The sequence below is a fragment of the Salvelinus sp. IW2-2015 genome, linkage group LG16, assembly GCF_002910315.2.
Source record: "Salvelinus sp. IW2-2015 linkage group LG16, ASM291031v2, whole genome shotgun sequence".
NCBI lineage: Eukaryota > Metazoa > Chordata > Actinopteri > Salmoniformes > Salmonidae > Salvelinus > Salvelinus sp. IW2-2015.
In genome coordinates, this window is record NC_036856.1 from 24,984,253 (window position 1) to 25,012,231 (window position 27,979).

Below are 27,979 nucleotides of genomic sequence, written 5' to 3' on the forward strand. Positions count from 1 at the left end.
TAGTATGATACTCTCTAGAGTTCCCGTGTTTGATTAACTCTGTTCCTTTGTGGTACAGGCGCTGAAGTCAAAGCATGCCATTCAGTACATCGCAGGAGGGGGCACGAACGGGGATTACCAGCTGGATGTGGACGTCTCAGGGCTCATCTTCTCCCATCACCCCCTCTTCAGCCGGGAGCACGTCCTAGGAGCACGCCTGGCCCAGCTCTATGACCAGCACCTCAGCAGGCAGCACAAGAACATCACGGAACACCTCACTACCAAGGTAAAGCACAGAACATATAATGACTTCTCTTCTAATTCTATTTGGCACAAAGGCTATTCAGCAGTGGCACTAACTCTGACTTACCCTCAACTGACTCCTCTCCTTCTCTAGATCTAGAGATTTCTAGTGTTATTTGTTTATTCAGTAAGTAAATGATGAGTGTCTTCAAGTAAAAGTCAAAGAATTGGTGGTCTAATACTGGTTTATGTCTACTGTAGCTGAATGGGTTGAGGAACGCTGTTCGGAACATGCTGGAGATCCACGGTAGGCAGGGCCTAACTCCTGTCATGCAGCAGAGGATATCTGAGTATAAGCAGGAGGTGAAGAACACTCGCAGGCTGCGGGACACTGAGCAGGAGAAGGACAGAACCCTGCTGAAGAGCATCATCAAGGTCTGGAAAGAGATCAAAGCCCTGAGGGACTTCCAGAGGTTCACCAACACACCATACAAGCTTTACCTCAGGAGGTAATGTAACACCCCATCATTTAGGACTCTGTGTTACTCTATTAAGATGGAAAAACATTGTCCAAAGTTACTGGTACTGTCACAATGTAGATGGCCCCTGCACTATGTGTAGTAGTGTGCTGCTGGTGAACTTGTTTATATGTTGATTGTTGTGGATAATCATGTGCTTGGTGTTGATAACTGATCTGCTCCAGGGAGGAGGGGGTGCGGGCTTCAGATGAGCAGGACCATGAGGCTGAGATCCAGGCTGAAGTGGATGAGCTGCAGGGGGAGATGGAGGAAGACTACCAGAAAAAGGTCACTGAGTACAAGAGACAGCAGGAGGAGTGGAAGGCCTGGAGGAGGAAACAGGTATGTTTCACCCCTAAGATTAAGTATGAGGGCCTTGAGAATCCTGGTTTATTAATATCTATTTTTTTATGACATACATTTTCTCACGCTCAGAAAGCCAAAGAGAAGAAGAAAAAGAAGAAAACCCAGTCTCAGGATGATGATGATGAYGAAGACGATGATGATGACCAGTCAGAGGGTGACACGGAGCTGGGACCCTCGAAGCCAGACCCTCCTGAGGAACCAGACATGGAGGGTGTTGAGGAGCAGGTCAGAGAGAAGGCTTCTAGAATCAGGAGGAAACCAGGGGAACCCATCCTGATGCCTGAACTCACTGCATCTGGACCCATCACTCCTAATGAACAGTGTCCCAGGTACGAACAGGAACACAGTTAAAAGGATATAACACTTTCTGTCAGACATTTTCAGACCTCTAAGGGACATGGTTTCTTCTTGACGTTAGTCTAATTTTGAGGTCCAACAGAGGGGTCCAACTAGAGGGGTTCCAAAAGTCCACAGAACAGGATATCCATATTTCACTTGCATGACTGTCTGTTCTTCCCCACAGGGGCGAGTTTGCTAGAAGAGAAGATGTTGCAAAGCGCTATCTCTTCACTAAGGTTTTATATAACAACAAAGAAGTCTCCAGAACAGACAATCGCTCCCTAAATTCTGATTTCAGAGTCCATTTTGGTCAGATATTCAACCTGAAGATAGTCAACTGGCCAGAAAGTATCAAGTTGCAGGTGAAGTTATGTTGGATATCAGTTAATGATTTTTTTAAGCTAAATGATTGAACTAAATCAATGATTTTTGAGATTATATTATTGTAATTTATCTCCATGTTATCTAATGAATTTCTTTCTTTCAGACACATTTAAACCTCCTGTTATTCTTGTTCTTCTGTGGGTGTGTAGGTGTTTGAGGTGTTGGGCTCATCCACCTCCCTGTTGGCAGAGGTGTTTGTGCCAGTCCCAGAATCATCAGTCCTGACGGGTAGTGCCCCCTCTGAGGAGCTGGAGTTCAGCAGCAACCTGAGGGTCATGTTTGACCACGAGGCCGTCGGCAGTGGTACACACCCATACACACACTGTGCATATTTATACTTGGACATCTCTCTTACACCCTTCTCTCTCTCTCTCTCTCTTTGGTCTCTCTCTGCTGTCAATTTGCCCTGTCAGACGTGCCCTTCTCCTTTGAGGCAGACGGTAGTAACCGTCAGACCCTGCTGACCTCTGGGAAGCTGTCCTGCTGTGTGTCCTGGGCTATAGGGGAGGATGATGTACCCCTGGCCCCGCCCACCACTCAGTCCAAGGCCATGCACAGGTACAGTGAACCAATCCCATCCAAGTTACGTACAGTAGAAACACTATACCTAGTAAGGTGAATTACTGCAGTCCTATTTTCTATTACTGGCTACATTCATAAATAAGTACATGTATTTCTCCCTCTCTTTGTCTGTGCAGTGGACTGAAACAGTTGGATGCCATCGCCTGCATTGGGGCATCTAGTCTTAATGATATGAAGAAGCTTGGGGAGTGGGCCACTGAATCTAGACTGGATCCCAATGACCCAAACAACGCAACCATCATGCAACTCCTAAAGGTGGGTGACTAGACACTACACATTACTAAGAGATCACAGGTCCATATTACCCAGCTGCCCCAGAGAGCAGGAGACTGCATTTAAATGTCTATACAGTCCCATATATTTGACTGTTTGCATGACCTCTCTCTCTCTATATATATCATAATTTGCTCTCTCTGTCCATAAGGTGGCCAGTAGTGGGGAGGTGACAGCTCCAGATTACTTCAGACTGGAGCAGCTGCAGGAGGAGTTCAACTTCCTGTCTGAGGAGGAAATTGAGCGGTCTCGCAGGTTCCGTCTGCTCCGACTCAGAAACCAGGAGGTGGCTGAGTTCCGTAACTATAAGTGTGTCCCTGCTCTGGAACGGGAGGTCACTGATAAGGTGTTTCAGGTAAGGCACTGTATACTTTTATAAGATTACTAATAAGGTTTAATAAGCCCGAAAACATGTTCAACTTTATGATTTTTGTCCTTTTCAGGAATATGAGAGGAGATTGAGAGAAGGAGAAATCGTTGACACTAAGGATCACCTAGATGCACACAGAGCCCTGGTGGCCAAATACCTGCAGAAGGTGAGTAGATGTGTCGGGCAGTTAGCTTTGAATCTGGAGTCTTGTCTGTGTGGATCTGCTCATATTAATCATATTGATTTATTTGACTCTCTGTCTTTCAGATTAGAGAATCGGTCATCAACCGCTTCCTCATTGCCAAGCATCATTTCCTCCTGTCTGACCTGGTCCAAGAAGAGGAAGTTCCTAGTATTGGGTAAATACATTTGTGCATTTTCATACTTGTGAAAGCATATCAAGGCAGAATTGTTGTGATAATATTCTTATATACTAGATAGAATATAGTCATTGTGCTTGTTTGACTCATCAGTGTATTTAGGTAGGTAGCACCACATGCTTTTGCTTTGCGTGTGTGACGAACTGRCATTTGCCCCAGTACTTGACTGGCTGTCTTTTGTATTGTATTGTTCAAATTGTTTTGCTCAAGTGTTTGTGTTTAGGTTAACGGGGATTGCAAGATGGGTTATAATCTGTCATAAAAACTGACAGGGTCTAAGTAGATCACAGAATAGATCACAGGCCAGAGGAATGAGTTTCTCTTTGGCCGGTGGGTCTCTGGAATATTTGATCTCAAACACTGCATTTCCCTGGCTGAAGAGATGTTCTCTTTTGGAGAATCTGAAAGMACATTCTTCTCTTTTTACACCACATCTGGATGTGACACTTAGCAACTAGTATCATCACATACATTTTATTATCATTATTGTTATTTTCTATGTCATATTACTTTTCATTATTTGAACATCTTTTTTTCTGTGTCCCATTTCTCTATTATGCTTTGCATTTACATATTTAGTGGTGCAGGCCCTGGGTATGTTCATAGGCCTTTTCTCCTCTTTTCCCCAACCTGTTTGTGGCTGTTAGTTTGTTTACTTTTAGTTTATTTATCATTATACTGTACACTGTTAGAAAAAAGGGTTCCAAAAGGGTTATTTGGCTGTCTCCATAGGAGAACCCTTTTTGGCTCCATGTAGAACCCTCTGTAGAAGAGTCCTACATGGAACCCAAAAGGATTCTACAAAGAATCAAGAAGGGTTCTACTATGGGGACAGCTGACAAACCCTTTTAGGTTCTAGATAGCACCTTTTTTTCTGAGTGTAGCGTTAGTGTGGTATATCTGTTCTATTAGTATTTGTGTAAATCATCTCCTCACAGTAAGTAAACAGAGTATGTGGTAGTATGGTCTGTGTTTACCCTGTAAAGTGAAGGAGAATATACTCTGTCTCTGGAATGACAGCTGTTGTTTTGACCGTCAGGATACTTGGCCTGAATCTGTTCAAGCTGGCTGAACCTAAGCGGCCCCTGAAGCCTCAGAGGAAAGAGAGGAAGAAAGTGACAGCTCAGAATCTGTCTGACGGGGACATTAGATTACTTCTCAACATTATCCGGGCCTACGACATCCCCATCCGCAAGCCCCATGCCAGGTACGACCTCAGAACTTCTAGTCACATGCTGGGTATATTACATCTACAGACATCCGTAAACCTCACACAACATCTCCAGACATAAAAGAATAAGAAAGCTTTTATTTACTGCAGCAACAAGGTCATACTGGAGAGTATTATGTCTACAACATTCCTGGACTATTTTAAACTCCTAATATTTATCTTCTACCAGCAAACCTGCAGTGGCATCTAAGTCGGTCCGCTCTTTCACTGAGACGTTTACAGCAGGCCAGTCATCCCAGAGTGCCATCCAGGGCAGCGACTGGCTCCTCAACCAGGTAGCACGTCTGATCTTCACCTGGATCAGTGGCTGTAACTGCAGAATATTCCCTTAATGTATGTGTATATTTGTCTCTATTAGTTTGTCTTACCTGTGTATGTGTTGTGAATCTGTGTTTTCCAGGTGCAGGTCAGGCCCTTTGTGGAGGTATCGTTCCAGCGCACGGTTCTTCAGACCACAACAGCAGACGGACCAAACCCATGCTGGAACGAGGACCTGCAACTGCCATTCAGGTGAGTGTGTGACTGGTCCATGACTGGTCTAAATTGGGACATCTCTTTGACCACACATGGTCAATTTCATGATCACATGTATGGTATTATCTATGAATGTTTGTTTTGAAGATTTATCAAGCTTGTTTTTTTGTTCTTACCACAGTGCCCCAAATGGAGACTACAGCACTGCTAGCCTGCAGTCAGTGAAAGACGAGGTCTTCATCAACATATTTGATGCAGTCCATTATGAATTGGGAGGGGTGAGTAAGACATCACAAGAATGTGAATCAAAGGGACTTTCCATGCCCTCTGGCTCAGGAAAACATATTACACATTACAGCACAGTTAACTACATTATCCATACACTTTCCGTGTCATTATGTTTTGTCAGTTTAAATCTTTCCTCTATTTTCAGGATGGAGAGGATAGGGGGAGAGAAGTCCACACACGGCTAGAGAAACACTGGCTGGGCTCTGTGAAGATTCCTTTCAGTACTATCTACTTCCAGTCCAGGGTAAGACTAACTGTCTATGACACCAGACCACTGATTGACAGACAGTGACTCACACTGACACAAGTAACTTACTGCTGTGATTCTGTTGTCTGATCTGATAGATTGACGGCACGTTTAAGGTGGACACCCCACCGGTGTTGTTGGGATACAGTAAGGAGCGCAGCCTGGCCAGTGATGGTGGCTACGACGCTGTACGCAGTCTTAGTGAAGGAGCCTTCATCACACTCTTCATCACCATAGAACCACAGCTGGTACCTGGAGAGACTGTTAGGGAGAAGGTAAGCTCAGCCTGGCAGGCTGTCTCTCTGTCTGTCCTAGCTGTCTCCAGGCTCTCTCTCTCTGTGTTTGATATGTCATAGCCTTTTAAAGTTTTTTTATTTACTAAATGCATGAGTTATTAACATTCCTTCATTATTTCTTTATTCTCTGAAGAGTGGGGTTTACGTCGATTATTTTTCTTCTTTATTTTCTTTGTCCTTTGCTGCATTTGTTAGATGAAGGAAGTAAAGGTAACTGTTTACTGAGATATGCTATCTGCAGTAAATTGAATGACAGCATTAACATTGTGTTTTGATTAGATAGACGTTGACTACAGCACACTGACTAATGTACCCAAGCAGTCTAACTGTCCATTGTTCAGCAGTCCCACATCAACATCCCTCCTCCCTCAGTTATTAGTAGACTAGACACAAATATATCCAGACCATCTGACTCTCGCTGATCTAAGTGTACTGCTGTAGCTTTATGGTGAGCCCCCCCCCCCCACTCTACTCCACTCCTCTGACCTGTGACTCCTGTCCCAGTTTGACAGCCAGGAGGGCGAGCGTCTACTGCTGGCGTCAGAGGTCTTTGAGAGGGACGCAGCAGTGAGTTACCCCAACCGTTCCTGCCTCACCACCGTCATCGACATCAACGGGAAGACTGTGTTTATCAGCCGTTACCTCCGCCCCCTCAACCCCCCGCAGGAGCTGCTCGACGCCTTCCCCAACAGCCCCCAGGAGGCCACGGTCAGTCAGGTCAGGTCTCCGCTGAGACAACAGAAACAGTCACTACTGATACAACAGAAACAGTCACTACTGATAATGGAGCCTCAGTCTGATTGCTGAGTTATAGCACTCTCAAGCTTTGACTGTTGCTTGATTTCATACCTGTGTCTCCCTCTCCTTCCCTCTCAAGGAGCTGATAGCTCGGTATGTTTCTCTCATCCCCTCTATGCCTGATAGCGTCTCATTTGCTGGTGTCTGTGACCTGTGGAGCACCTGTGACGTGAGACACATATTCAGAGACTCTGATTATAGATTCCAATAGTCTTAGTGGAGGGCGGGCTCTGAGTAACTCCGGGTTTCCTTTTCCTGTTTGTAGCAATTTCTGACCCTGCTGGCGGGCGATGAGGAGGAACATGCTGTACTGCTCTGTAATTACTTCCTGTCTATGGGCAAGAAGGCTTGGCTCATCATCGGCAGCGCCATTCCTGAGGTGAGCAACACAAAGCTGGATAACTAGACTTCAATCAAGTACAGGCTTAACTGAATGACAACAGAGACAAAATCTATTGAATAGTTAGGGGTAGGCCTTGTCTCCAAGGAATAGAGCCAGATGCTGGCATTCAACATTGGTTGAAAGTGATTGTGACACTATGACATTATGACACTACCCTATAAATATCTGCCATGCTGATGACTTAACATTATGACACTACCCTATAAATATCTGCCATGCTGATGAGGTAACATAGACACTACCCTATAAATACCTGCCATGCTGATGAGGTAACATTATAGACACTATCATAGATACCTGCTATGCTGATGAGGTAACATTATGACACTACCCTATAAATACCTGCTATACTGATGAGATAGGAAGCGATGTGAATTAGGAGTTTACTAGATGAAAAGTGACGATCCATTTAGACCAGCCTTACTGATTGAATTTTCTTAACTACATTAGTCCAAAACAAATGTAAAGAACTGCATACTAGTTAAGACTGATGACCAACCTTGACTTGTTTTACAGTTAGGGGAGAGTGGGTAAGTTGAGCCAAAGGGGTAAGTTGACCCACCTGTTTCTAGGAAACCATACACAAAATTCAAAATTTGGCCAAATATTTAGGAAGAGGTCATTTCATATAGTCTGTGAAGGAAGAAACCACATGGAAAAAGTGGTCCAAAAAACAGATTTTCACCAACACAAATGAATGTATTGTGTTAAGAGGTTTCATGATGCTTGTATCTAAACCCAAGTAATAATTTAAAGAGTGTTCTATATATCAGTTGGTCTCTAAGCTTCAAAATGAGCTCCCAAACCTAGCATGAAAGTGCATCACTGTACCTGTGTGAGCTAATATAGTCAAAATGTTTGCCATGGGGTAAGTTGAGCAAATTGAACTGTTTTYATCCCAGGTGTAATGCAAGGCATTATTCCTGGGATATGAGGTAACAACAAGGCCTGGCCTATGTTAAAACTGTTTGTTAGGTGTTAGTCTGTTTTTAAAATATGCTTAAAATTATTAAAAGACGACAATGTCATCATGATTGTGTTGAATTGTGTTTGGAAAATAAAGATAGACATGGTTTTAAAAGGTAGTGGTAATATTCCATTCAGCACAGACATTTGTAGGCGGCTCAACCTACCCCAAACCCAGGGTAAATTGTGCCAAGAGACCGCTTTTTTGGGACAAGCTACGTTTTAAAAACTGTAATGTTTACATGAATTCTGATTTCCAGGGATACACAACATCCTGAAATATATGTAGATATCCTTGTAAGAAAGTGATGCTGAATGTAAAAAATGGTCAACTTACCTCACTCTACCATACTATAACAGCTCTGTTCTGTGGTGTCTGTTTTGTGAAAACTCTTGTCACCTCTCCGTCCTAGGGACCCACAGCGTATGTGCTGACCTATGAGCAGAGTCGCTACCTCATCTGGAACCCCAGCAGTGGTCAGTACTACGGCCAGTATGACTCCTTCTGCCCTCTACAGACTGTGGGATGCCTGGTCAGTGCTGACAATGTGAGTCGGTATTCTAATCTAATTTACATGATATGACTGAAGTAAATGTTTTGTCTGACAGGTTTCTCTATATACCATATTCACTCCTTCTGTCCTCTAGGTATGGTTCAACATTCAGGTGTACACCTCTCCACTGAGGATGAGTTTTGATGTCACCAAAGTCAAACTCTGGAAACCGTTCTTCTCCAGGGCCTTTCCAAACCCTGGGCTGTCCAGTGTTCAGGTGAGGCCAAGTGTGACCAGTGGCCACCACGCATGATTTATCTCTTAAGACCTAGCCTCAGTATCTCTCTGGACTTTGACCTGTACAGTGCTTACCCGTGCCTTCTGTCTTCTCTTCTCTGTTTAGCCTGAGGAGCTGGTGTATCAACGCACAGACAAGGCAGTGGCTGCAGAGCTGCAGGACAGGCAAGTCATCTAACCTAGAAAGAATTCAACACATCATCATACTGCATCACAGTACAGTACCTTCGGAAAGTATTCAGACCCCTTGAATTTTTCCAAAGTCATTCTAAAATAGATTAAATAAAGACAATTCCTCAGCAATCCCCACACAATACCCCTTAATGACAAAGCGAAAACAGGTTTTTAGAAATTTTAGCAAATGTATTAAAAATAAAAAATAAACCTTATTTACATAAGTATTCAGACCCTTTGCTATGAGATTTGAAATTTAGCTCAGGTGTATCCTGTTTCCATTAATCATCCTTGACATGTTTCTAAAACTTGATTGGAGTCCACCTGTGGTAAATTCAATTGATTGGACATGATTTGGAAAGGCACACAACTGTCTACAGTCGTGGCCAAAAGTTTTGAGGATGACACAAATATTAATTTCCACAAAGTTTGCTGCTTCAGTGTATTTAGATATTTTTGTCAGATGTTACTATGGAATACTGAAGTATAATTACAAGCATTTCATAAGTGTCAAAGGCTTTTATTGACAATTACATGAAGTTGATGCAGTCAATATTTGCAGTGTTGACCCTTCTTTTTCAAGACCTCTGCAATCCGCCCTGGCATGCTGTCAATTAACTTCTTGGCCACATCCTGACTGATGGCAGCCCATTCGTGCATAATCAATGCTTGGAATTTGTCAGAATTTGTGGGTTTTTGTTTGTCCACCTGCTTCTTGAGGATTGACCACAAGTTCTCAATGGGATTAAGGTCTGGGGAGTTTTCTGGCCATGGACCAAAAATATCGATGTTTTGTTCCCCAAGCCACTTAGTTATCACTTTTGCCTTATGGCAAGGTGCTCCATCATGCTGGAAAAGGCATTGTTCGTCACCAAACTTCCTGGATGGTTGGGAGAAGTTGCTCTCGGAGGATGTGTTTGGTACCATTCTTTATTCATGGCTGTGTTCTTAGGCAAAATGTGAGTGAGCCCACTCCCTTGGCTGAGAAGCAACCCCACACATGAATGATCTCAGGTTGCCTTACTGTTGGCATGACACAGGACTGATGGTAGCGCTCACCTTGTCTTCTCCGGACAAACTTTTTTCCGGATTGCCCCAAACAATCGGAAAGGGGATTCATCAGAGAAAATGACTTTATCCCAGTCCTCAGCAGTCCAATCCCTGTACCTTTTGCAGAATATCAGTCTGTCCCTGATATTTTTCCTGGAGAGAAGTGGCTTCTTTGCTGCCCTTCTTGACACCAGGCCATCCTCCAAAAGTCTTCGCCTCAATGTGTGTGCAGATGCACTCACAACGGCCTGCTGCCATTCCTGAGCAAGCTCTGTACTGGTGGTGCCCTGATCCCGCAGCTGAATCAACTTTAGGAGATGGTCCTGGCGCTTGCTGGACTTTCTTGGGCGCCCTGAAGCCTTCTTCACAACAATTGAACCGCTCTCCTTGAAGTTCTTGATGATCCGATAAATGGTTGATTTAGGTGCAATCTTACTGGCAGCAATATCCTTGCCTGTGAAGCCCTTTTTGTGCAAAGCAATGATGACGTCACACGTTTCCTTGCAGGTAACCATGGTTGACAGAGGAAGAACAATGATTCCAAGCACCACCCTCCTTTTTAAGCTTCCAGTCTGTTATTCAAACTCAATCAGCATGACAGAGTGATCTCCAGCCTTGTCCTCATCAACGCTCACGCCTGTGTTAACGAGAGAATCACTGACATGTCAGCTGGTCCTTTTCTGGCAGGGCTGAAATGCAGTGGAAATGTTTTGGGGGGATTCAGTTCATTTGCATGGCAAAGAGGGACTTTGCAATTAATTGGAATTCATCTGATGACTCTTCATAACATTCTGGAGTATATGCAAATTGCCATCATACAAACTGAGGCAGCAGACTTTGTGAAAATTAATATTTGTGTCAATCTCAAAACTTTTGGCCACGACTGTATATAAGGTCCCACAGTTGAAAGTGCATGTCAGAGCAAAAACCAAGCCATGAGGTTGAAGGAACTGTCCATAGAGCTCCGAAACAGGATTGCGTCGAGGCACAGATCTGGGGATGGGTATCAAAAAATGTCTGCAGCATTGAAGGTCCGTTAAAAACACAGCGGCCTCTATCATTCTTAAATGGAAGAAGTTTGGGACCACCAACACTCTTCCTAGAGCTGGCTGCCTGGCCAAACTGAGCAATCGGGGGAGAAGGGCCTTGGTCAGGGAGCTCTAGAGTTCCTCTGTGGAGATGGGAGAACTTTCCAGAAGGACAACCATCTCTGCAGCACTCCACCAATCAGGCCTTTATGGTAGAGGGGCCAGACTGAAGCCACTCCTCAGTAAAAGGCACATGAAAGCCCGCTTGGAGTTTGCCAAAAGGCACCCAAAGACTCTGACCATGAGAACCAAGATTCAATTCTTTGGCCTGAATGCCAAGTGTCACGTCTGGAGGACACCTGGCACCATCCCTACGGTGAAGCATGGTGGTGGCAGCATCATGCTGTGGGGATGGTTTGCAGCGGCAGGGACTGGGAGACTAGTCAGGATCGAGGGAAAGATGAACGGAGCAATGTAAACCTGCTCCAGAGTGCTCAGGACCTCAGACTGGGGTGAAGGTTCACCTTCCAACAGGATAACGACCCTAAGCACACAGCCAAGACAACGCTGGAGTGGCTTCGGGTCAAGTCTCTGAATGTCCTTGAGTGGCCCAGCCAGAGCTCGGACTTGATCCCGATCTAACATTTCTGGAGAAACCTGAAAATAGCTGTGCAGCACTGCTCCACATCCAACCTGACAGAGCTTGAGAGGATCTGCAGAGAATGGGAGAAACTCCCCAAATACAGGTGTGCCAAGCTTGTAGGGTCATACCCAAGAAGACTGTAGGCTATGATTGCTGCAAAAAGTGCTTCAACAAAGTACTGAGGTAAAGGGTCTGAATACTTATGTAAATGTGATATCAGTTTTTATAAATTAGCAAACATTTCTAAAAACCTGTTTTTGCATTGTCATTATTGGGTATTGTGTGTGGATTGATGAGGGGAAAAAACGAATACATTTTAGAATAACCTAACAAAATGTAGGGGTCCGAATACTTCCCGAAGGCACTCTATATGGAGGTTAACACCTCCACTTCGCTTAACATCTCCCTTGTCTGTAGGGTTGAGAAGATTCTAAAAGAGAAGATCATGGAATGGCGGCCCCGCCACCCGACCCGCTGGAACCGCTACTGCACCTCCACCTTGCGCCACTTCCTGCCAAAGCTGGAGCTGAGTGGAGGGAGGGACGTGGCCGACGAGCACCGTCTAGAGTTACAGAGTCTACTAGGGGACTACAGGGTGAGTCTGGTCTGGGGCTGGGAGGGACAGGGGAGAGGACAGTCTATGGCTGGGACAGGGGAATGGCTTATGATGTAGTAGTCCTGGCATGGAGAGGTCCATAAAACATCCATTCAGTTCAGATGAAATTATGAGCATTGCCTTTTGATGGTCATGGCACTGACATTTGTTATATTTGGGGGAGTTCTTCAGCCTCCCAGAATGTTAGCTCATACCATGGAAAGAAACGGTTGATACATGACTGGAATTCCTTGGCTGTGGAACATCCTCACTGACGGTCTCTATTTCCTCCTTTAACAGATTTCAGGATTCCCCCTGCATCTTCCATTCTCAGAGGTCCGGCCCATTATTGAGGCAGTCTACAGTACAGGAGTCCACAACGTGGAGGCGTCCAATGTGGAGTTTGCACTGGCAGTTCATGTCCATGCCTACCCTAACAATGTCCTGTCTGTCTGGGTTTACCTGGCCTCACTCATCCGCACACGGTAACTCCATTGCAGAGGTATAGACATGCTTGTTTTTCATAAATGCACTTTACAATATTGTTTACCTGTATGTTTATGAAGAAACTTTTAGAGCCCAACTACCTTTTAGACTACAGTACATATACATGCACAGGAATAATTCGATATTAAACTGATTATGCAATAGTCATCTAAACACTTAAGCAGAATTATCTTAATCGCCCAAAATCAAAGCAAGCATACACAGATTAAAATACCTGGTTTTCTGAGATTAGGACATGGAAACACCTTAACTTGCGTTCCAACATTTTAATCTGACTATCCACAATAATCACATTATGTGCATGTAACCGTAATCTATTGATTTGCTATTGTCATTTAGTCTTGTATTTGCATATGAGTGTGATAGCTCTGGATGACACTGGGTTTGTTTACCATTCCTATGAAATCACAATTAACTTGTGTAGCTACCAAATCTGACACCCAGTCTTGTTATGTGCAGTGTAATATTACAGATTTTATCATAAACTTTAAACAAAATACATCTGTTTGAATCTTTTACTATATTTCACACTTTAAATCCAATATACTTTTATTGTTCTGCTTTTGAATTGTACATAACCAATAGAACTTCTCATGCAGATTGTTTGAACAAGCAAATAATGGGTCTCCAGAAGTTGTGCTATGTATAAAGACCAGCACTCAAAGTGGATCTGAGTAGTTGCTATTTCTCAAATCTGCTCCATTGTCATTCAACTGCATGTCTAGGAGATCGTTTTGTGAAGTAACCCTCTGCCCTGGGAGAGCTTATGTGAGTTTYAGTGCCCTTACCATTGATTCATTACACAATGACAAAGGGAAAATATTATCACAACAATCCAATGTTTCCAGCCACAAAGGAGAAAGATTAGTAATTTTAGAGGTTGAAATAATAATTACCTGTAGACAAATACCACCTGAAATGCCTGCCCAACATGAGGCAATTCTAACAGTGATCTGGCCACCTCTAGAAGTGACATGATCAGTGTTCTCCAGGACTGTGCAGTACCCTCAGATTCTTAAGTCACTGACGTTACACACCATCTGCATCACCACTCCCAACATGTATCATGTGAAGAGAACTCACATCTCAACATTGAATTATCTGATGTTTCTAACTTCAACCAATTAAGACTTACAGAAATCACAAATCAGAGATCTAAAACAAGGAAGTAGGAGCAGGGGTGTTGAAACTACAGGATACCTGGTGTCAACTTCTGTGAAACATGGTTCAATTCATTACAGAAACAACAAGTACTTGGTGCTCACGTATAACATCTGCTTTTTTGCAACTCAAATGAAAATGTTAAAGAAACACTTTCTCAAAATAAGGAACTAGAATTTACATTTGCGGATACTTCATACATCCAACACCCATATTTTTCTAAAGGAGTACTTGGAAATGTCATGAATTTTTGTATATCTACAAACTATTTTAAGTTAAAGTACAGAGATTGGATTATTCCCAGGTGATTAAAGTGCAGATGAGGAACCATGGGGGGGGGGGGGTCGTGGAGCTGGGTCAAAGGTCACTCTCCAGAGCGGCAGCACACCCTGAAGCCACACTGCAGGTTCTGGCAGCCGCTGGCCGTGTCAGCGTGGGGACCTGCAGAGAAACAGACCAGTTACTGCTGTCCTTAAGAGGGGTCTCACACTTGCCAAGATAATCAGTGATCAAGCCGTTGACGTCTACCCTGGTGGGTATGTGTATCCTTCAAACAGCAAGCATAACATCAGTTTGTTGTTCGCCAATGTCAAAGCTTGCTAATAAGAGCTGCCCTCTTCCGATTGACTGTTGCGCGATGTGGAGTCGCCTTATTTCATAGAAAATGACTGGTAGCTAGGTTGGTGATTTATCTCGCCTAGTGTGAGTCCCCAGTAATGTGGACATATACCTATTGCCAAGTTGGACTTCTGTCCACGCTCTTGGTTCAGAAACAATGTTAAATGGTTTCCACTAATACTATGGCGTTAAGCAGTAAGTTGTGGTAGTGTACACTGAATGCGTTTCTCTGACTACCTTTAAAGCCCACTTACCTTCCACCTCATAAGATCAGCAGGGCTGTTACATAAGGAACTTACACTGGGAAACGAGCTGTACAGGTGAGGTTCGGAACATTCATACTGGAATACAATCCACCAAAAGTCATCCATACAACTCCATATGATACATAATGCTCTTCCTACACATTTGTGCAACATTCAAGTGTATAACATTGCATCACTTAGTTCTATTATGAGAGGTTATTTTCCCCTAATGTTGTAAACTAATGAGTGATGCGTGTACATTACCGTTGATGTTGTCGCAGTAGTAGAAGTGTTCATCATTGAGGGCAGGACAGGCTGATACCAGCTCCTGTAGCCCCACCTCAGTGACGAGGAGACATCCAGACAGGTTCAGATGCTCCAGGTGAGGAAGCCCTCCACGCTGAGACAGTGCCCTGAAACACACGCATAGATTTAATGTCCATAATACACACACTCATTCCCTACATCAACACACATACAACTATAGGTTAAAGCAATGTTTACATAATACGGAGTCATAAGCAGTTTACCTCAAGCCCAGGTCTGTGACCTGATAGCATCCAGACAGGCTGAGGAACCTTAGTGAGCGCCGACCGTCTGACTGATCAGTTCTGTTGTCACACTCCAGGCACAACTGGCCCCCAGAGGAGCATTTAGTCCGAAACTCTGCCCCTGCACTGCCCCTGGTGGTGTAAGACTTATACTGCAGCCCTCCTAAAGTCCTCAGGGCCGTCTCACCAGTGCAGCAGGTTGAATGGCCACAGCCAGCCTCCCCAAGCCCATACTGCTGCTGCCAGTAGGAGGTGCTAAAGCCAGTCCTGAAGCCCCCCCTCCTACAGCAACACGACAACCCCCCTGGCTGAGTCTCCACAAAGCCCCGCACCTTAGGGGTAGACACTCCCCTGCGACGGTTCCACTCTGCAGCGTCCTCGATGTCAGCCAGCTCCGAGGGGTCCAGGACCCAGACCCTGGTGGGGCTGCAGGGGGCACTGCCCAGTCTCCCTGGCCACTGCTTGAAGATCAGGACCTGCCGGCTGCGCTTGTCCAGCAGACTGATGGGAGAAGGAGGGCTCTTCAGAAGCTTGGCTCGTCGGTCAGAGCAGGTGGGAGATGCCAGGTCCCCAAGACCCAGGGACAGCTTCTTCAGTGTGCGGTCAGTGATCTTCTCACAGCCTGAAAGGTCCAGGTGCTCCAGAGAGAGACATGCCCACAGAGATGACCAACTGACAGACGAGAAAAAAAAACTAATTAGAAAAGACAGACAAAGTAATTTTAATAGTACATCACACCATGTAGTGTTCAGCATAATTGGTGTGGCACGGATGACATACCTGTCAAAGGCGGAGTCTGTGACATCAGTCTGAGTGAGGTCCAGGTGGGTGAGATTAGGACAGAGACTGAGGATCTGACGCACCTGCAGCAGCAGACACCCATATACATACAGATCATTAACCTACACTCTGCCATGTATAATCTATTCCGTCTCAAACATCCTTCATTCATATGCACACACCAGTGTTTCTCATTAGTTAAAGTAGTGGAAGATTTGTATTAGCAGGCTCTGCTTTATTGATGTTCTAGGCATATGATCATGAATATTCCTGGTCCATACCATCTTACTGGAGACCGTAGAGCTGTAGGCCAGAACGATGGACCTGACAGAGGAACCCACAGCTGGCAGAAGGTTCTGGATCATTCCATTCAGGAGCTTCTTCTCCCTCTGAGCAGCGCTTATAGCCAAGGAGTCTTCACAAGATGCATCTAAACAAGGCAGAATGTGGATAGAAAAGAGGGCCATTTTCTGGATGTTGTATCCAAACAGTTCACCCAAATCTGTAAACACATCTGTGTCACTTCAATCAAGCTATGCATTCACCTGATCATATCAGATGTACTCCTGACAAATATATTAGACTGACTGGTAACTCACCAGACTCATCCACATCTGCGTCCTCATCCCACTCCTGGTAGGCCTTGCCCTCATCCTGCAGACTTTTCACCCACTCCTCATCCGGCTCCTGGTTCAGTTCATCTGGTGGACCGCGATAGTAATCCCCTGGGAAACGGACACAGAAGGCACACACTCAAAATACAAACTCAGCAACCGTTTTCTTAATGAGAAAGGTGTCAAAGGATTGTATTGGTATGGCAGTTTTTCTAGTGTTGACTGCTTCCCCATTGGCGGTGATAAAAGTATAAAAAGGTAACGGTTGATCTTTGTACCTCTGGCCCAGCGTACAGGGTAGAGGTGTCTCCACAGAGAGCCGGTCTTGGCCAGGTCAGACCAGGCAGAGCACACCTGGCCACAGTGACACAGGTCCTCAGGGCCCAGATAGCGGAACAGATGCAGCAGGATCTCTGTGGGCAGCTGGGAGATGTGGGTGGAGCACAGCTCTTTCTCCAATTCTGAGGAATGATAATAAGCAGAGTTCTCATTTTATAGTGTTCATACTGAAGTCAAGTACAGTTCTTATAAGAGTTTAGAAGTGACATGCTTCTCTACAGTTTACAGTAAATATAGACATCCAAGAATCATTGTTAGACCGCAGCAAACTTTTACAGTGGGAAATGAAGCAGCAGCATTGTGATTCGGCTGTCCGTAAAAATGTTTTTGGTAAGGGTTAGCGCCACGCCTCAAAGGAACATTTGGGTATGGGAAATTTGAGGTCAGTATTCATTTCCTAAACAAGTACTGATCACATCCTCCAATTCAGCATAGTTATGAGGAAGTTGGGATGTGTGTTCTTGAAAGATATTAGGTAAAAGKATTGTGTTGGGAAAGATAGTTAGTACACATCTTGGTGATATCTACCCTAAGAAAGATAATGAAGGGGTCTGTCTGACTCACCATCATCAGTCTTCTCATGGTCAGCATACTTGAAGGCCTTGTGCAGCTCCTCTGCCTGGCTCCACAGACTGAGCCCCTTCAGCACCTCTGCTGCACAGTCCCATCGCTGCTGGCTACTGTGCTGCGCTATCACCTGCTTCTTGATGTCTTTCAGCTCCTCATAAGTGAAGTACTGCATCAGCATGGGCTGGAACACCTGGATATACACATTCATTTACATTACACACAAATACATGCAAAGCAATGCATTACTATAGAAAATACAGAAAGACCCACAGTTCTGAACATGTTATACTTGCTGGTAGGGCTGTGGAGGTCATTACATTTTTTCAGACAGTTATTGCCATGCAAAAAACTACCAGTTTCACAGAAATGTATTGTTAATTGACATAAACACGTTTCGCATCTCCAGGCCTCCACGAATACAAGCAGCATACAAGCCGCTGATGTGTGCCTTTGGAAAATCTATAAAAAAGTATAATAAMTCAATTTACACTGGACAAAAATAAACACATGTAACAAAAAAACGAACAAAAAATTATTATACTGAGTTACAGTTCATATAAAGGAAACCAGTCAATTGAAATAAACAACGTAGGACTTAATCTATGATTTCACGACTGGGATTACAGATATGCATCAGTTGGTCACAGATACCTTAAAGAAAAAGGTACAGGCATGGATCAGAAAACCAGTCAGTATCTGGTGTGACTACAATTTGCCTCATGCAGGTGACATGTCCKTCGCATAGAGTTGATCAGGCTGTTGATAGTGGCCTGTGGAATGTTGTCCCACTCCACTTCAATGGCTGTGCAAAATTGCTGGATATTGGCAGGACCTGAAACACGCTGTCGTACAGTGATCCAGAGCATCCCAAACATGCTCAATGGTTGACATGCCTGGTGAGTATGCCATGAAAGAACTGGGACATTTTCAGATTCTAGGAATTGTGTACAGATCCTTGCAACAAGGGGCTGAAACATGAGGTGATTGCGGAGGATGAATGGCATGACAATGGGCCTCAGGATCTCATCACGGTATCTCTGTGCATTGAAATTGCCATTGATAAAATGCAATTGTGTTCATTGTTCGTAGCTTATGTCTGCCCATACCATAACCCCACCACCACCATGAGGCACTCTGTTCACAACATTGATGCCACTGCCATCTGCCCGGTACAGTTGAAACTGGGATTCATCCGTGGAGAGCACAGTTCTCCAGCGTGCCAGTGGCCATCCAAGGTGAGCATTTGCCCACATTAAGTCAGTTATGACGCCGAACTGCAGTCAGGTTAAAACCTTGGTGAGGACAACAAACACGCAAATGAGCTCACCTGAGACGGTTTCTGATAGTTTGTGCAGAAATTATTCAGTTGTGCAAACACACAGTTTCATCATAAGCCAGATGTGAAGGTCTTGGACTGGCGTGGTTACACGTCGTCTGAGGTTTGGAGGTCAGTTAGACGTATTGACAAATTCTCTAAAACAATGTTTGAGGCRGCTTATGGTAGAGAATTGAACATTTAATGCTCTGGTAKACATTCCTGCAGTCGGCGTGCCAATTGCATACTCCCTCAAAACTTGAGACACCCGTGGCATTGTGTTGTGTGACAAGACCTCACATTTTAGAGTGGCCTTTTATTGTCCCCAGCACAAGGTGCACCTCTGTAATGATCATGCTGTTTAATAAGCTTCTTGATATGCCACACCTGTCAGGTGGATGGATTATCTTGGCAAAGGTGAAATGCTCACTAACAGGGATGTAAACAAATATGTGGCCAAAATTTGAGAGAAATCATGTGCGTACAAGAAAAGAAATTAGGCTCATGAAAGATGGGACCAGCTTATATTGCGTTTACGTTTTTGTTCAGGATAATATACACCATATTTTAGTCAGGTCTAAAGAAAAATTATGATATGAAGAAAATGTATTTCAGAAGAACAGAATGAGTTGGCCTACTGTATGTTATCTGGCTATGATCCATGCCATAGGCTTGTTCATTTAGCTAACAAGATATGCTTATAAATCCCATGCCATTATTTTATATGATTTTATAATAAGAATAATATAATTAAACTTAGCTGAATAAAATAGAAATGATATTTTTCCCATTCCGGAGCGAGTGAAGTGGCCATGTGGAGCGTAAAAATGATAATTTAGAGTTATTTGGCAACTTTAGTTGGGAATGATACGAACCTTAGAATGTCTTAGAAATCAAAACATATATGGCCTGCATGACGCGACTAAAAGCTATTGATGATTTGAGAAAGCTTGCACTCGTATTACTTAGAATGTATTTAGTGTTGTTTACACTGCTCCAGACAGGCAGAGAAATAATATTGTAATCTAACAGCACCTGTTTGTCACATGATACTCACTAAGTCAAATGTCTTCCACAGATTTGACATCCCCTTTCCCTCCAGAGCAACCAGTAAACATCAGTTTGGAGTTTATTTTTCACGTCCTCCACATCCACTTTGCTGTCGACATCATTACAGTGTTCGGAGTTTGTTATAACCAATTTCTTGATGTGATTATGATAGGCTATAGGTCAGGCCCTATTGGTCACATGCATGCGATGAATAAATGTTTCACGTAAAGAAAGCAAGGGTTGAGGGAATAGGGAAATTAGGGATTTCGGTAACAGAACATTTCAGTAAGAAACACGTAAAAAACTAAATGGCTGAAGTGATGTTGCAGCTTCAGCACAGACAGCACAATAAACACTTGCTGTGATGTGGTGCCTTTTCGCTGCAGTAGGGAGGACAGTCACACAGGCAATCGCTGTCATTTTTTAAAAACACAGTGTGATTGAGCTCCCGATTAATTTTGTGTCTTAATTATTTAACCAAACAGTGTGCTTAAAGCATCAGACAAGATCAATGCATATGTAGGTGATTTTATTCAAACACATAGGGTGTGTCTATATATGAAAAAATAGGTTTCAACATTTCGACCAATCGATTGGTCTAAAGCACAGGACGACCAAGATTTTTTTCGTCGGGGACAGCCCTGTTAACACATTTCACTCCACACATCAACCACTGTTTGTGCACTATGGGACTCCCGATCACGGCCGGTTGTGACACAGCCCAGGATCAAACCCGGGTCTGTAGTGACGCCTCTAGCACTGCGATGCAGTGCCTTAGACCGCTGCGCCACTTGGGAGGCCCTGACAGGTAATATTCTAATATTCCACCCAAACTCTRTATGCCATGGGCTCTCCAACCCTGTTCCTGCAGCTATCCAGTGCTTAATTTAGGAAACCAAGTGAAATCTGTTCGGGAACATCAATAGTAAAATGTTTTCGCAACAAAACATATTTCACTAAACTCTTGACAGCCCCTCTGCGAGCTCGAGAAAGGAATAAAGGAGAGGGCAAAGATGGAAACGCACAGTGGTGAGATTCTGCATAGCTAACGGTAATGTGTCACCCGATTAATTATGAAAAGTCCTATTAATAGGCTATTCAAAAATTGAATTCACTATAATTGTAGACTAACTTTAAGCCACCCTGCACAATCAATGAACCAACAGCATTGCCTAGGGTTATACGTTCTCTACCTGAACTGTGGACAGAGATTTGGGAGCAGAGCATAAGGTAACCAGTCCATCCAGTATGCATAATAATCCAGTCCACAGATTTGTTTAATTTTGTAGTATAGGCTAGACCAATTATGTGCCAAAGACATATTTTCTGATTTATGTTTCTATGCAATGCGTAATAGGCGGTAGGTTATGTATTGTAGAACAGCACAATCATAACTTTAATTCCGGGTTTTTTCAGGCTTGGGCTCAAAAGCCTACAAACTCTAATATGCTTATGGTTGTCTTGAATGAATCATCACCCTAGAAAGCGATGTCCATTTCGTTGTGTTAGGCTTAAACAACATCCACAATGACCCTGTTTTACACTCAGTTTCAACCTGCTGTTGAACTTTTCTTCAAATTGATCGCCACAGTGACGTGAGTTTTAAAGCACGATATTATTTTGATGATAAGTGTTTGATGTGATTTTTGAATGCATTTGCATTGATGTCAGAGTGGTTAGAGGGACAATAGAGCCCTGAGTACCAGACCATTAGGACCTGATGGAGGGACAATAGAGCCCTGAGTACCAGGCCATTAGGACCTGATGGTCATTAGCAAGTTGGGTACTACCAAAGCATGTCCAGAGTGCATAAGAGGAGAATACCGTGACTCGATGGTCACATGAAATTTTACTGCGGTCATGACTCATGACTGCCAGTGTGGTGGTAATACGGTCACCGCAACAGCCCTACTTGCTGGTATCCATTCAGGGACATTACACTGGATATACACTACCTTTCAAAAGTTTGGGGCCACTTAGAAATGTCCTTGTTTTTTAAAAGAAAAGCAWATGTTTTTGTCCATTAAAATAGCATCAAATTGATCAGAAATACAGTGTAGACATTGTGAATGTCAGCTTCATTAAAAATAACCTCAAAACACCAGTCTCAACGTCAACAGTGAAGAGGCAACTCCAGGATGCTGGCCTTCTAGGCAGAGTTGCAAAGAAAAAGCCAAATCTCAGACTGGCCAATAAAAATTAAATATTAAGATGCGCAAAAGAACAGACACTGGACAGAGGAACTCTGCCTAGAGGGCGGAGTCACCTCTTTCCTGTCTGGTGTTTTGCGGGTACTATTTAATGAAGCTGCCAGTTGAGGACATGTGAGGCGTCAGTTTCTCAAACTAGACACTCTAAAGTACAGTACTTGTCCTTTTGCTCAGTTGTGCACCGGGGCCTCCCACTCCTCTTTCTATTCTGGTCAGAGACAGTTTGCGCTGTTCTGTGAAGGGAGTAGTACACAGCGTTGTACGAGATCTTCAGTTTTTTGGCAATTTCTCACATGGAATAGCCTTCATTTCTCAGAACAAGAATAGACTGACGAGTTTCAGAAGAAAGTTATTTGTTTCTGGCCATTTTGAGCCTGTAATCGAACCCACAAATGCTGATGCTCCAGATACTCAACTAGTCTAAAGGCCAGTTTTATCGCTTCTTTAAATCAAGACAACAGTTTTCAGCTGTGCTAACATAATTGCAAAAGGGTTTTCTAATGATAAATTTGCCTTTTAAAATTATAAACTTGGATTAGCTAACACAACGTGCCATTGGAACACAGGAGTGATGGTTGCTGATAATGGGCCTCTGTACGCCTATGTAGATATTCCATTTTAAAAAATCAGCCGTTTCATGCTACAATAGTCATTTACAACATTAACAATGTCTACACTGTATTTCTGATCAAGTTGATGTTATTTTAAATGGACAAAAAATGTTGTGACCCCAAACTTTTGAACGGTAGTGTAACAAACATGTATTAATACTGTACACAGAAAGTCCTACATCAGAATTAATTATTACTTGTAGATTATTAAATCATACCTCTTCCTCCTCCTTCATATGGGGTAAGAAGTCCTGTGTGAATGCCTCAAGTCTTTCCTTCAGCTGCTGGGCATAGTTGAGCTGCTCATTCTCACTCTGCAAATATATCAAACATTACACATCAGACAAACAACTGACTGTCATTCACTCCCCTTAAGAATGCCAGCAATCCTCCGCTTCTGCCAAATCAATACTATCAAACATACAAGAGTCAACAGACCAGTAAAACACTCAAATACTTTCCCTTGTAGGATAAGAAAATAAACATGTTTGAGGCTAAACTTGAAATACCCTCAATTTAACTGAGCAATGTTTTCCTCCACTTCATGCATTTCATCAACAAATCTGTAGTCTCTAAACCAAAAAGCATTCTAATAGCATTTACAAAAAATGGAACAAAGTCTTGTTTATGAGGTTTAATTAAAACATTCTTTCCTCTCCTAGTTGAAGACTAAGTGCAGATTGAAAAATTCTGCCCAAACAGTGGAATATTCCTTTGTTTTTTCAGCAAACTGGGACTGGGACAGACTCCGGGTTCACCCCAGGATATTTTAACAAGGTGGTGCTGCTGAGGAACACCTGCAACTGCCATTTCCTGCAATCTCGAGCAAAAAAAAATGCAGGTCACAGGAACAATTCTGCCTCCATTATCCAAATGGAACAAAAAGCTTTTGAAATAGGCTACCTCTCTAAAAACATATTTTTCTGTCTATAAACAATGTCCACAGGCCCATTTAATGCATGTTCTGCTTGGTGCTCTCTACAAGCTACAAAATAAAGTACCTCCTAACACCAAACATATATATCATAATTGTATACAAGCAACATAATGCCAAGAACTCAAAAGATCTCTCAATTATTTTATTTCTGTTAAAATGCATGTATCTACCATAGAATTGCTAACCATTTCTCTTTTCTGAATTGAGGCATATTGTTCAAGTGTGTGTTGCGTTTAGAAACGTCAGTTTCACTAAAGTAAAAAAGTGTTTAAAAAGTGAACAGGAAACCAAGACCTTCCTTAACCAGACTGTTGTCATGGGTCACTGTACATGGGCTCCTATCCATCTTTCCGATTTGGTCCTGCCGTACATACCTACACAAGACGCAGGCCTTCTAACTGTCCCTAGAATTTCTAAGCAAACAGCTGGAGGCAGGGCTTTCTCCTATAGAGCTAAATTTTTATGGAATGGTCTGCCTACCCATGTGAGAGACGCAGACTCGGTCTCAACTTTTAAGTCTTTATTGAAGACTCATCTCTTCAGTAGGTCCTATGATTGAGTGTAGTCTGGCCCAGGAGTGTGAAGGTGAACGGAAAGGCACCGGAGCAACGAACCGCCCTTGCTGTCTCTGCCTGGCCGGTTCCCCTCTCTCCACTGGGATTCTCTGCCTCTAACCATATTACAGGGGCTGAGTCACTGGCTTACTGGTGCTCTTCCATGCCGCCCCTAGGAGGGGTGCGTCACTTGAGTGGGTTGAGTCACTGACGTGGTCTTCCTGTCTGGGTTGGCGCCCCCCCCTTGGGTTCTGCCGTGGCGGAGATCTTTGTGGGCTATACTCRGCCTTGTCTCAGGATGGTAAGTTGGTGGTTGACGATATCCCTCTAGTGGTGTGGAGGCTGTGCTTTGGCAAAGTGGGTGGGGTTATATCCTGCCTGGTTGGCCCTGTCCGGGGGTATCGTCGGACAGGGCCACAGTATCTCCTGACCCYTCCTGTCTCAGCCTCCAGTATTTATGCTGCAGTAGTTTATGTGTCAGGGGCTAGGGTCAGTCTGTTATATCTGGAGTATTTCTCCTGTCTTATCCGGTGTCCTGTGTGAATTTAAGTATGCTCTCTCTAATTCTTTCTTTCTCTCTCTCTCAGARGACCTGAGCCCTAGGACTATGCCACATGACTATCTGGCATGATGACTGCTTGCTGTCCCCAGTCCACCTGGCCGTGCTGCTGCTCCAGTTTCAACTGTTCTGCCTGCGGCTATGGAACCCTGACCTGCTACCTGTCCCAGACCTGCTGTTTTCAACTCACTAGAGACAGCAGGAGCGGTAGAGATACTCTCAATGATCGGCTATGAAAAGCCAACTGACATTTACTYCTGAGGTGCTGACCTGTTGCACCCTCGACAACCACTGTGATTATTATTATTTGAGCCTGCTGGTCATCTATGAACATTTGAACATCTTGGCAATGTTCTGTTATAATCTCCACCCGGCACAGCCAGAAGACTGGCCACCACTCATAGCCTGGTTCCTCTCTAGGTTTCTTCCTAGCTTCTGGCCTTTCTAGGGAGTTTATCCTAGCCACCATGCTTCTACACCTGCATTGCTTGCTGTTTGGGGTTTTAGGCTAGGTTTCTGTACAGCACTTTGAGATAGCAGCTGATATAAGGGCTTTATAAATACATTTGATTTGATTAGTAATATTACATGCCTGTCTGTAGGATGAATCACTACAGTGATAGTCTACCATTTCATAAAAAGCACAACTCAGTGTTACACAACACAAAGCCTCAAGGGCAACAGGGATTATTTGAGAGCCTTTTTCATAAATGCCATTATGTTAGTGGCAGTGCTTCTGCTGATATCATTAGTGGAGTCACCTTAACGCTTCTCAGCCCTTTCTCAAACAGGGACAACATCTCTGAGAGCTTGTTGTCGGAGTGTACATTATACACATTGCAGCTGCGCTGCTGCAACAGGCCGATGATGTACTCATTCTCAATCTGTTCATGCATCTTGAACTCCTTGAAGGTAGCACACAGCGACTGAAGAAATGAGCGGAAGTCATTGTTGTTGGAGAAGTTGGTCTGTGACAGCTGTGGTAGAATGGAAAAAAATAACATGTCAAAGTTATTCAGTATAAGTATAAAGCTGTGTGTTGCTAATTAACAAAGTGTGTGTATGTGTGTACTGTAATAATAATTTAGTGGGTGCTTATATTTGTCCTATTTAATACATATACAAGTGTGTATAAATGCTCGTGTGTGATTTGGATATGTTTGTTTTTTTGCATATCCCAACTCTCCTTGAGACACCCTCGGCCAGGGTCTGCCATTATCAACTGCGACCCTGGAGCAATTAGATTTAAGTGCCTTGCTCAAGGGCACAGCGAGAGATTTTTTACCTTGTCTCAAGGATTCGAACTAGCGATCTTTCGGTTACTGGCCCAACGGTCTAACCACTAGGCAACCTACCACCTTTGTGTGTGTGTAAACTACAATATATTTATCTTGCAGACCTGAACACATAAGCAACATAATTGTGGACATGCCTGTATGAGAGGAAACAAGCCTCATAGATGGAGGACAGGTTGTGAGGAAGGATCGTTGTTCACCAATTTCATTGTGTTTTGCTCATGCCAAGTTATGTGACATTAGGTAAAAGCTTGGGGGAAAATATAGTTAGCCACTGTACTGCGTAGTAGCTGGCTAGCAGGGTTGGGGAGAACCAATAATTGCTATATACGCTAGATGACTAACAGGGGGCGTTGTTTTGAAGCGCCACATCATTTTGGCACTCCCCCACCAGTGTAATTTTTTATGAAGCTATAGAAGTGCATTTATTAACTTCTACAGTTGTTGTTGTCACATGTATTCTATTACAGATGCATAGTTTTTAATAAATACTAAATAAATCATTATGTGAGCTAAATATGAGAAAATATATACAAACCTTTTCCCAAAAGTATAATTTTTTGAAAAGTTATGTTACTGTAACCACTACAAACAAAATACATGTAATTTTGCCCTTGAAACATTTAATTGAAATACTGTAGAATTCCATTCATTCCTATGGACTGCTCCTTCTGGGGAGTGCCAATATGGCCGACGGTGGCGTCAAAGCCTATTACTTGCCAACACATAAAATTAGCAATCCAGGGTTTTTATTCATCACTGGGAGTAACATGTAATCACAAACAAACGAACTATAATCAGTTACATTAGCAGCAAAAATACTGTAATCAAATTAGATACTTTGAAAAACGAAATAAGTACTTAATAGAATACTTTTAAAAATCCAGAAAGGATGTGTGAGAAAAAATACATTATGACACCTTTATGTTGACATTCAATTCACCATTGAAAAAAAGCGCGTATGTTTGTTCCACCTGAGCGAGTCTCATCACAGTCCAGACTATATGCGTTTGATTGATCATTTTACGGGGAAAGTAAATCATATTAAAATGACTGAGTTTGGGTATTCCAAAAATGACGTTACTGGTTACAATTTGACAGGTAACTAACGTTGGTAGCCAACTGTAACAGATTGCACTAGGTAATCTCCAACCCTGCTAGCACAACGTGTTGCATAACAACAACGTCACTCGCAGACTGGTTAATCCACGTAACTAACTAGCTAGAACTGTGTGCTATACAAGTTGCCTTTAGTATCATGTCATTGAAGTTGCTAGCCAGCTAACATGCTAGTTGAGACATTTCCCAACTACCGTTAGCTAGTTAGCCAGCGACGGACATAACTATGCCAAAAACACAACACCCATTTCTCAGACTAGTTAGCTAACCACTGCGTAACAAATGTCAGGCAGCATGCTAGCTACATAGCTTACGTTATTTGGGCAAATGCATATTGCTTTATACAGACCTTCTCACAGTAAAGTCCCACCAACTGTTTCATTCGCCAGTGTGGGCCAGTGAAAACATCCACCTCGTCGGGAAAAGGAGCCATCTTCACTCCATAGAAACTAATCAGCACTGACTGAGTTGCTTCTTGCGTCGCGTATTAGATGCTAACTGGTTAGCTTGGCATTGGGGAAGTCAT

The 27,979-nt window shown here is 43.4% G+C and overlaps 2 protein-coding genes across 6 annotated transcripts in view; one reads left to right on the top strand and one right to left on the bottom strand.

Annotated features, from left to right (window-relative positions):
* Positions 1 to 13,424, top strand: part of cc2d2a (coiled-coil and C2 domain containing 2A) — a 28,944-nt gene extending 15,520 nt beyond the window's left edge. For 3 of the 5 annotated variants that reach the window (XM_024004952.2, XM_070447623.1, XM_070447624.1), the window contains 25 exons: positions 59 to 265; positions 484 to 731; positions 926 to 1,082; positions 1,176 to 1,435; positions 1,630 to 1,807; positions 1,979 to 2,132; positions 2,243 to 2,387; positions 2,528 to 2,666; positions 2,836 to 3,039; positions 3,128 to 3,220; positions 3,322 to 3,413; positions 4,474 to 4,641; positions 4,835 to 4,940; positions 5,066 to 5,175; positions 5,321 to 5,417; positions 5,573 to 5,671; positions 5,773 to 5,949; positions 6,475 to 6,678; positions 6,848 to 6,937; positions 7,034 to 7,147; positions 8,551 to 8,685; positions 8,786 to 8,908; positions 9,035 to 9,093; positions 12,241 to 12,418; positions 12,719 to 13,424. In XM_024004952.2, coding sequence (XP_023860720.1) covers positions 59 to 265; positions 484 to 731; positions 926 to 1,082; positions 1,176 to 1,435; positions 1,630 to 1,807; positions 1,979 to 2,132; positions 2,243 to 2,387; positions 2,528 to 2,666; positions 2,836 to 3,039; positions 3,128 to 3,220; positions 3,322 to 3,413; positions 4,474 to 4,641; positions 4,835 to 4,940; positions 5,066 to 5,175; positions 5,321 to 5,417; positions 5,573 to 5,671; positions 5,773 to 5,949; positions 6,475 to 6,678; positions 6,848 to 6,937; positions 7,034 to 7,147; positions 8,551 to 8,685; positions 8,786 to 8,908; positions 9,035 to 9,093; positions 12,241 to 12,418; positions 12,719 to 12,907 — 3,726 coding nt within the window. In that variant the 3' untranslated portion in view covers positions 12,908 to 13,424. Of the gene's footprint in view, positions 1 to 58; positions 266 to 483; positions 732 to 925; positions 1,083 to 1,175; positions 1,436 to 1,629; positions 1,808 to 1,978; positions 2,133 to 2,242; positions 2,388 to 2,527; positions 2,667 to 2,835; positions 3,040 to 3,127; positions 3,221 to 3,321; positions 3,414 to 4,473; positions 4,642 to 4,834; positions 4,941 to 5,065; positions 5,176 to 5,320; positions 5,418 to 5,572; positions 5,672 to 5,772; positions 5,950 to 6,474; positions 6,679 to 6,847; positions 6,938 to 7,033; positions 7,148 to 8,550; positions 8,686 to 8,785; positions 8,909 to 9,034; positions 9,094 to 12,240; positions 12,419 to 12,718 lie in introns of those variants that run through there. The other 2 variants (XM_024004953.2, XM_024004955.2) reach the window with 2 other exon arrangements.
* A 679-nt stretch (positions 13,425 to 14,103) lies between these two features.
* LOC111976178 (F-box/LRR-repeat protein 5) lies at positions 14,104 to 27,969 on the bottom strand. The gene is made up of 11 exons (XM_024004956.2): positions 27,803 to 27,969; positions 25,801 to 26,016; positions 23,208 to 23,303; positions 17,798 to 17,993; positions 17,173 to 17,355; positions 16,880 to 17,005; positions 16,562 to 16,710; positions 16,281 to 16,363; positions 15,480 to 16,172; positions 15,214 to 15,362; positions 14,104 to 14,527 (listed from the first exon to the last, which is right to left on the bottom strand). Exons 1-11 carry the CDS (start codon positions 27,884 to 27,886, stop codon positions 14,451 to 14,453), a joined length of 2,052 nt encoding a protein of 683 aa, XP_023860724.1. The 5' UTR covers positions 27,887 to 27,969; the 3' UTR covers positions 14,104 to 14,450.
* Between the last annotated feature and the right edge of the window lie 10 nt (positions 27,970 to 27,979).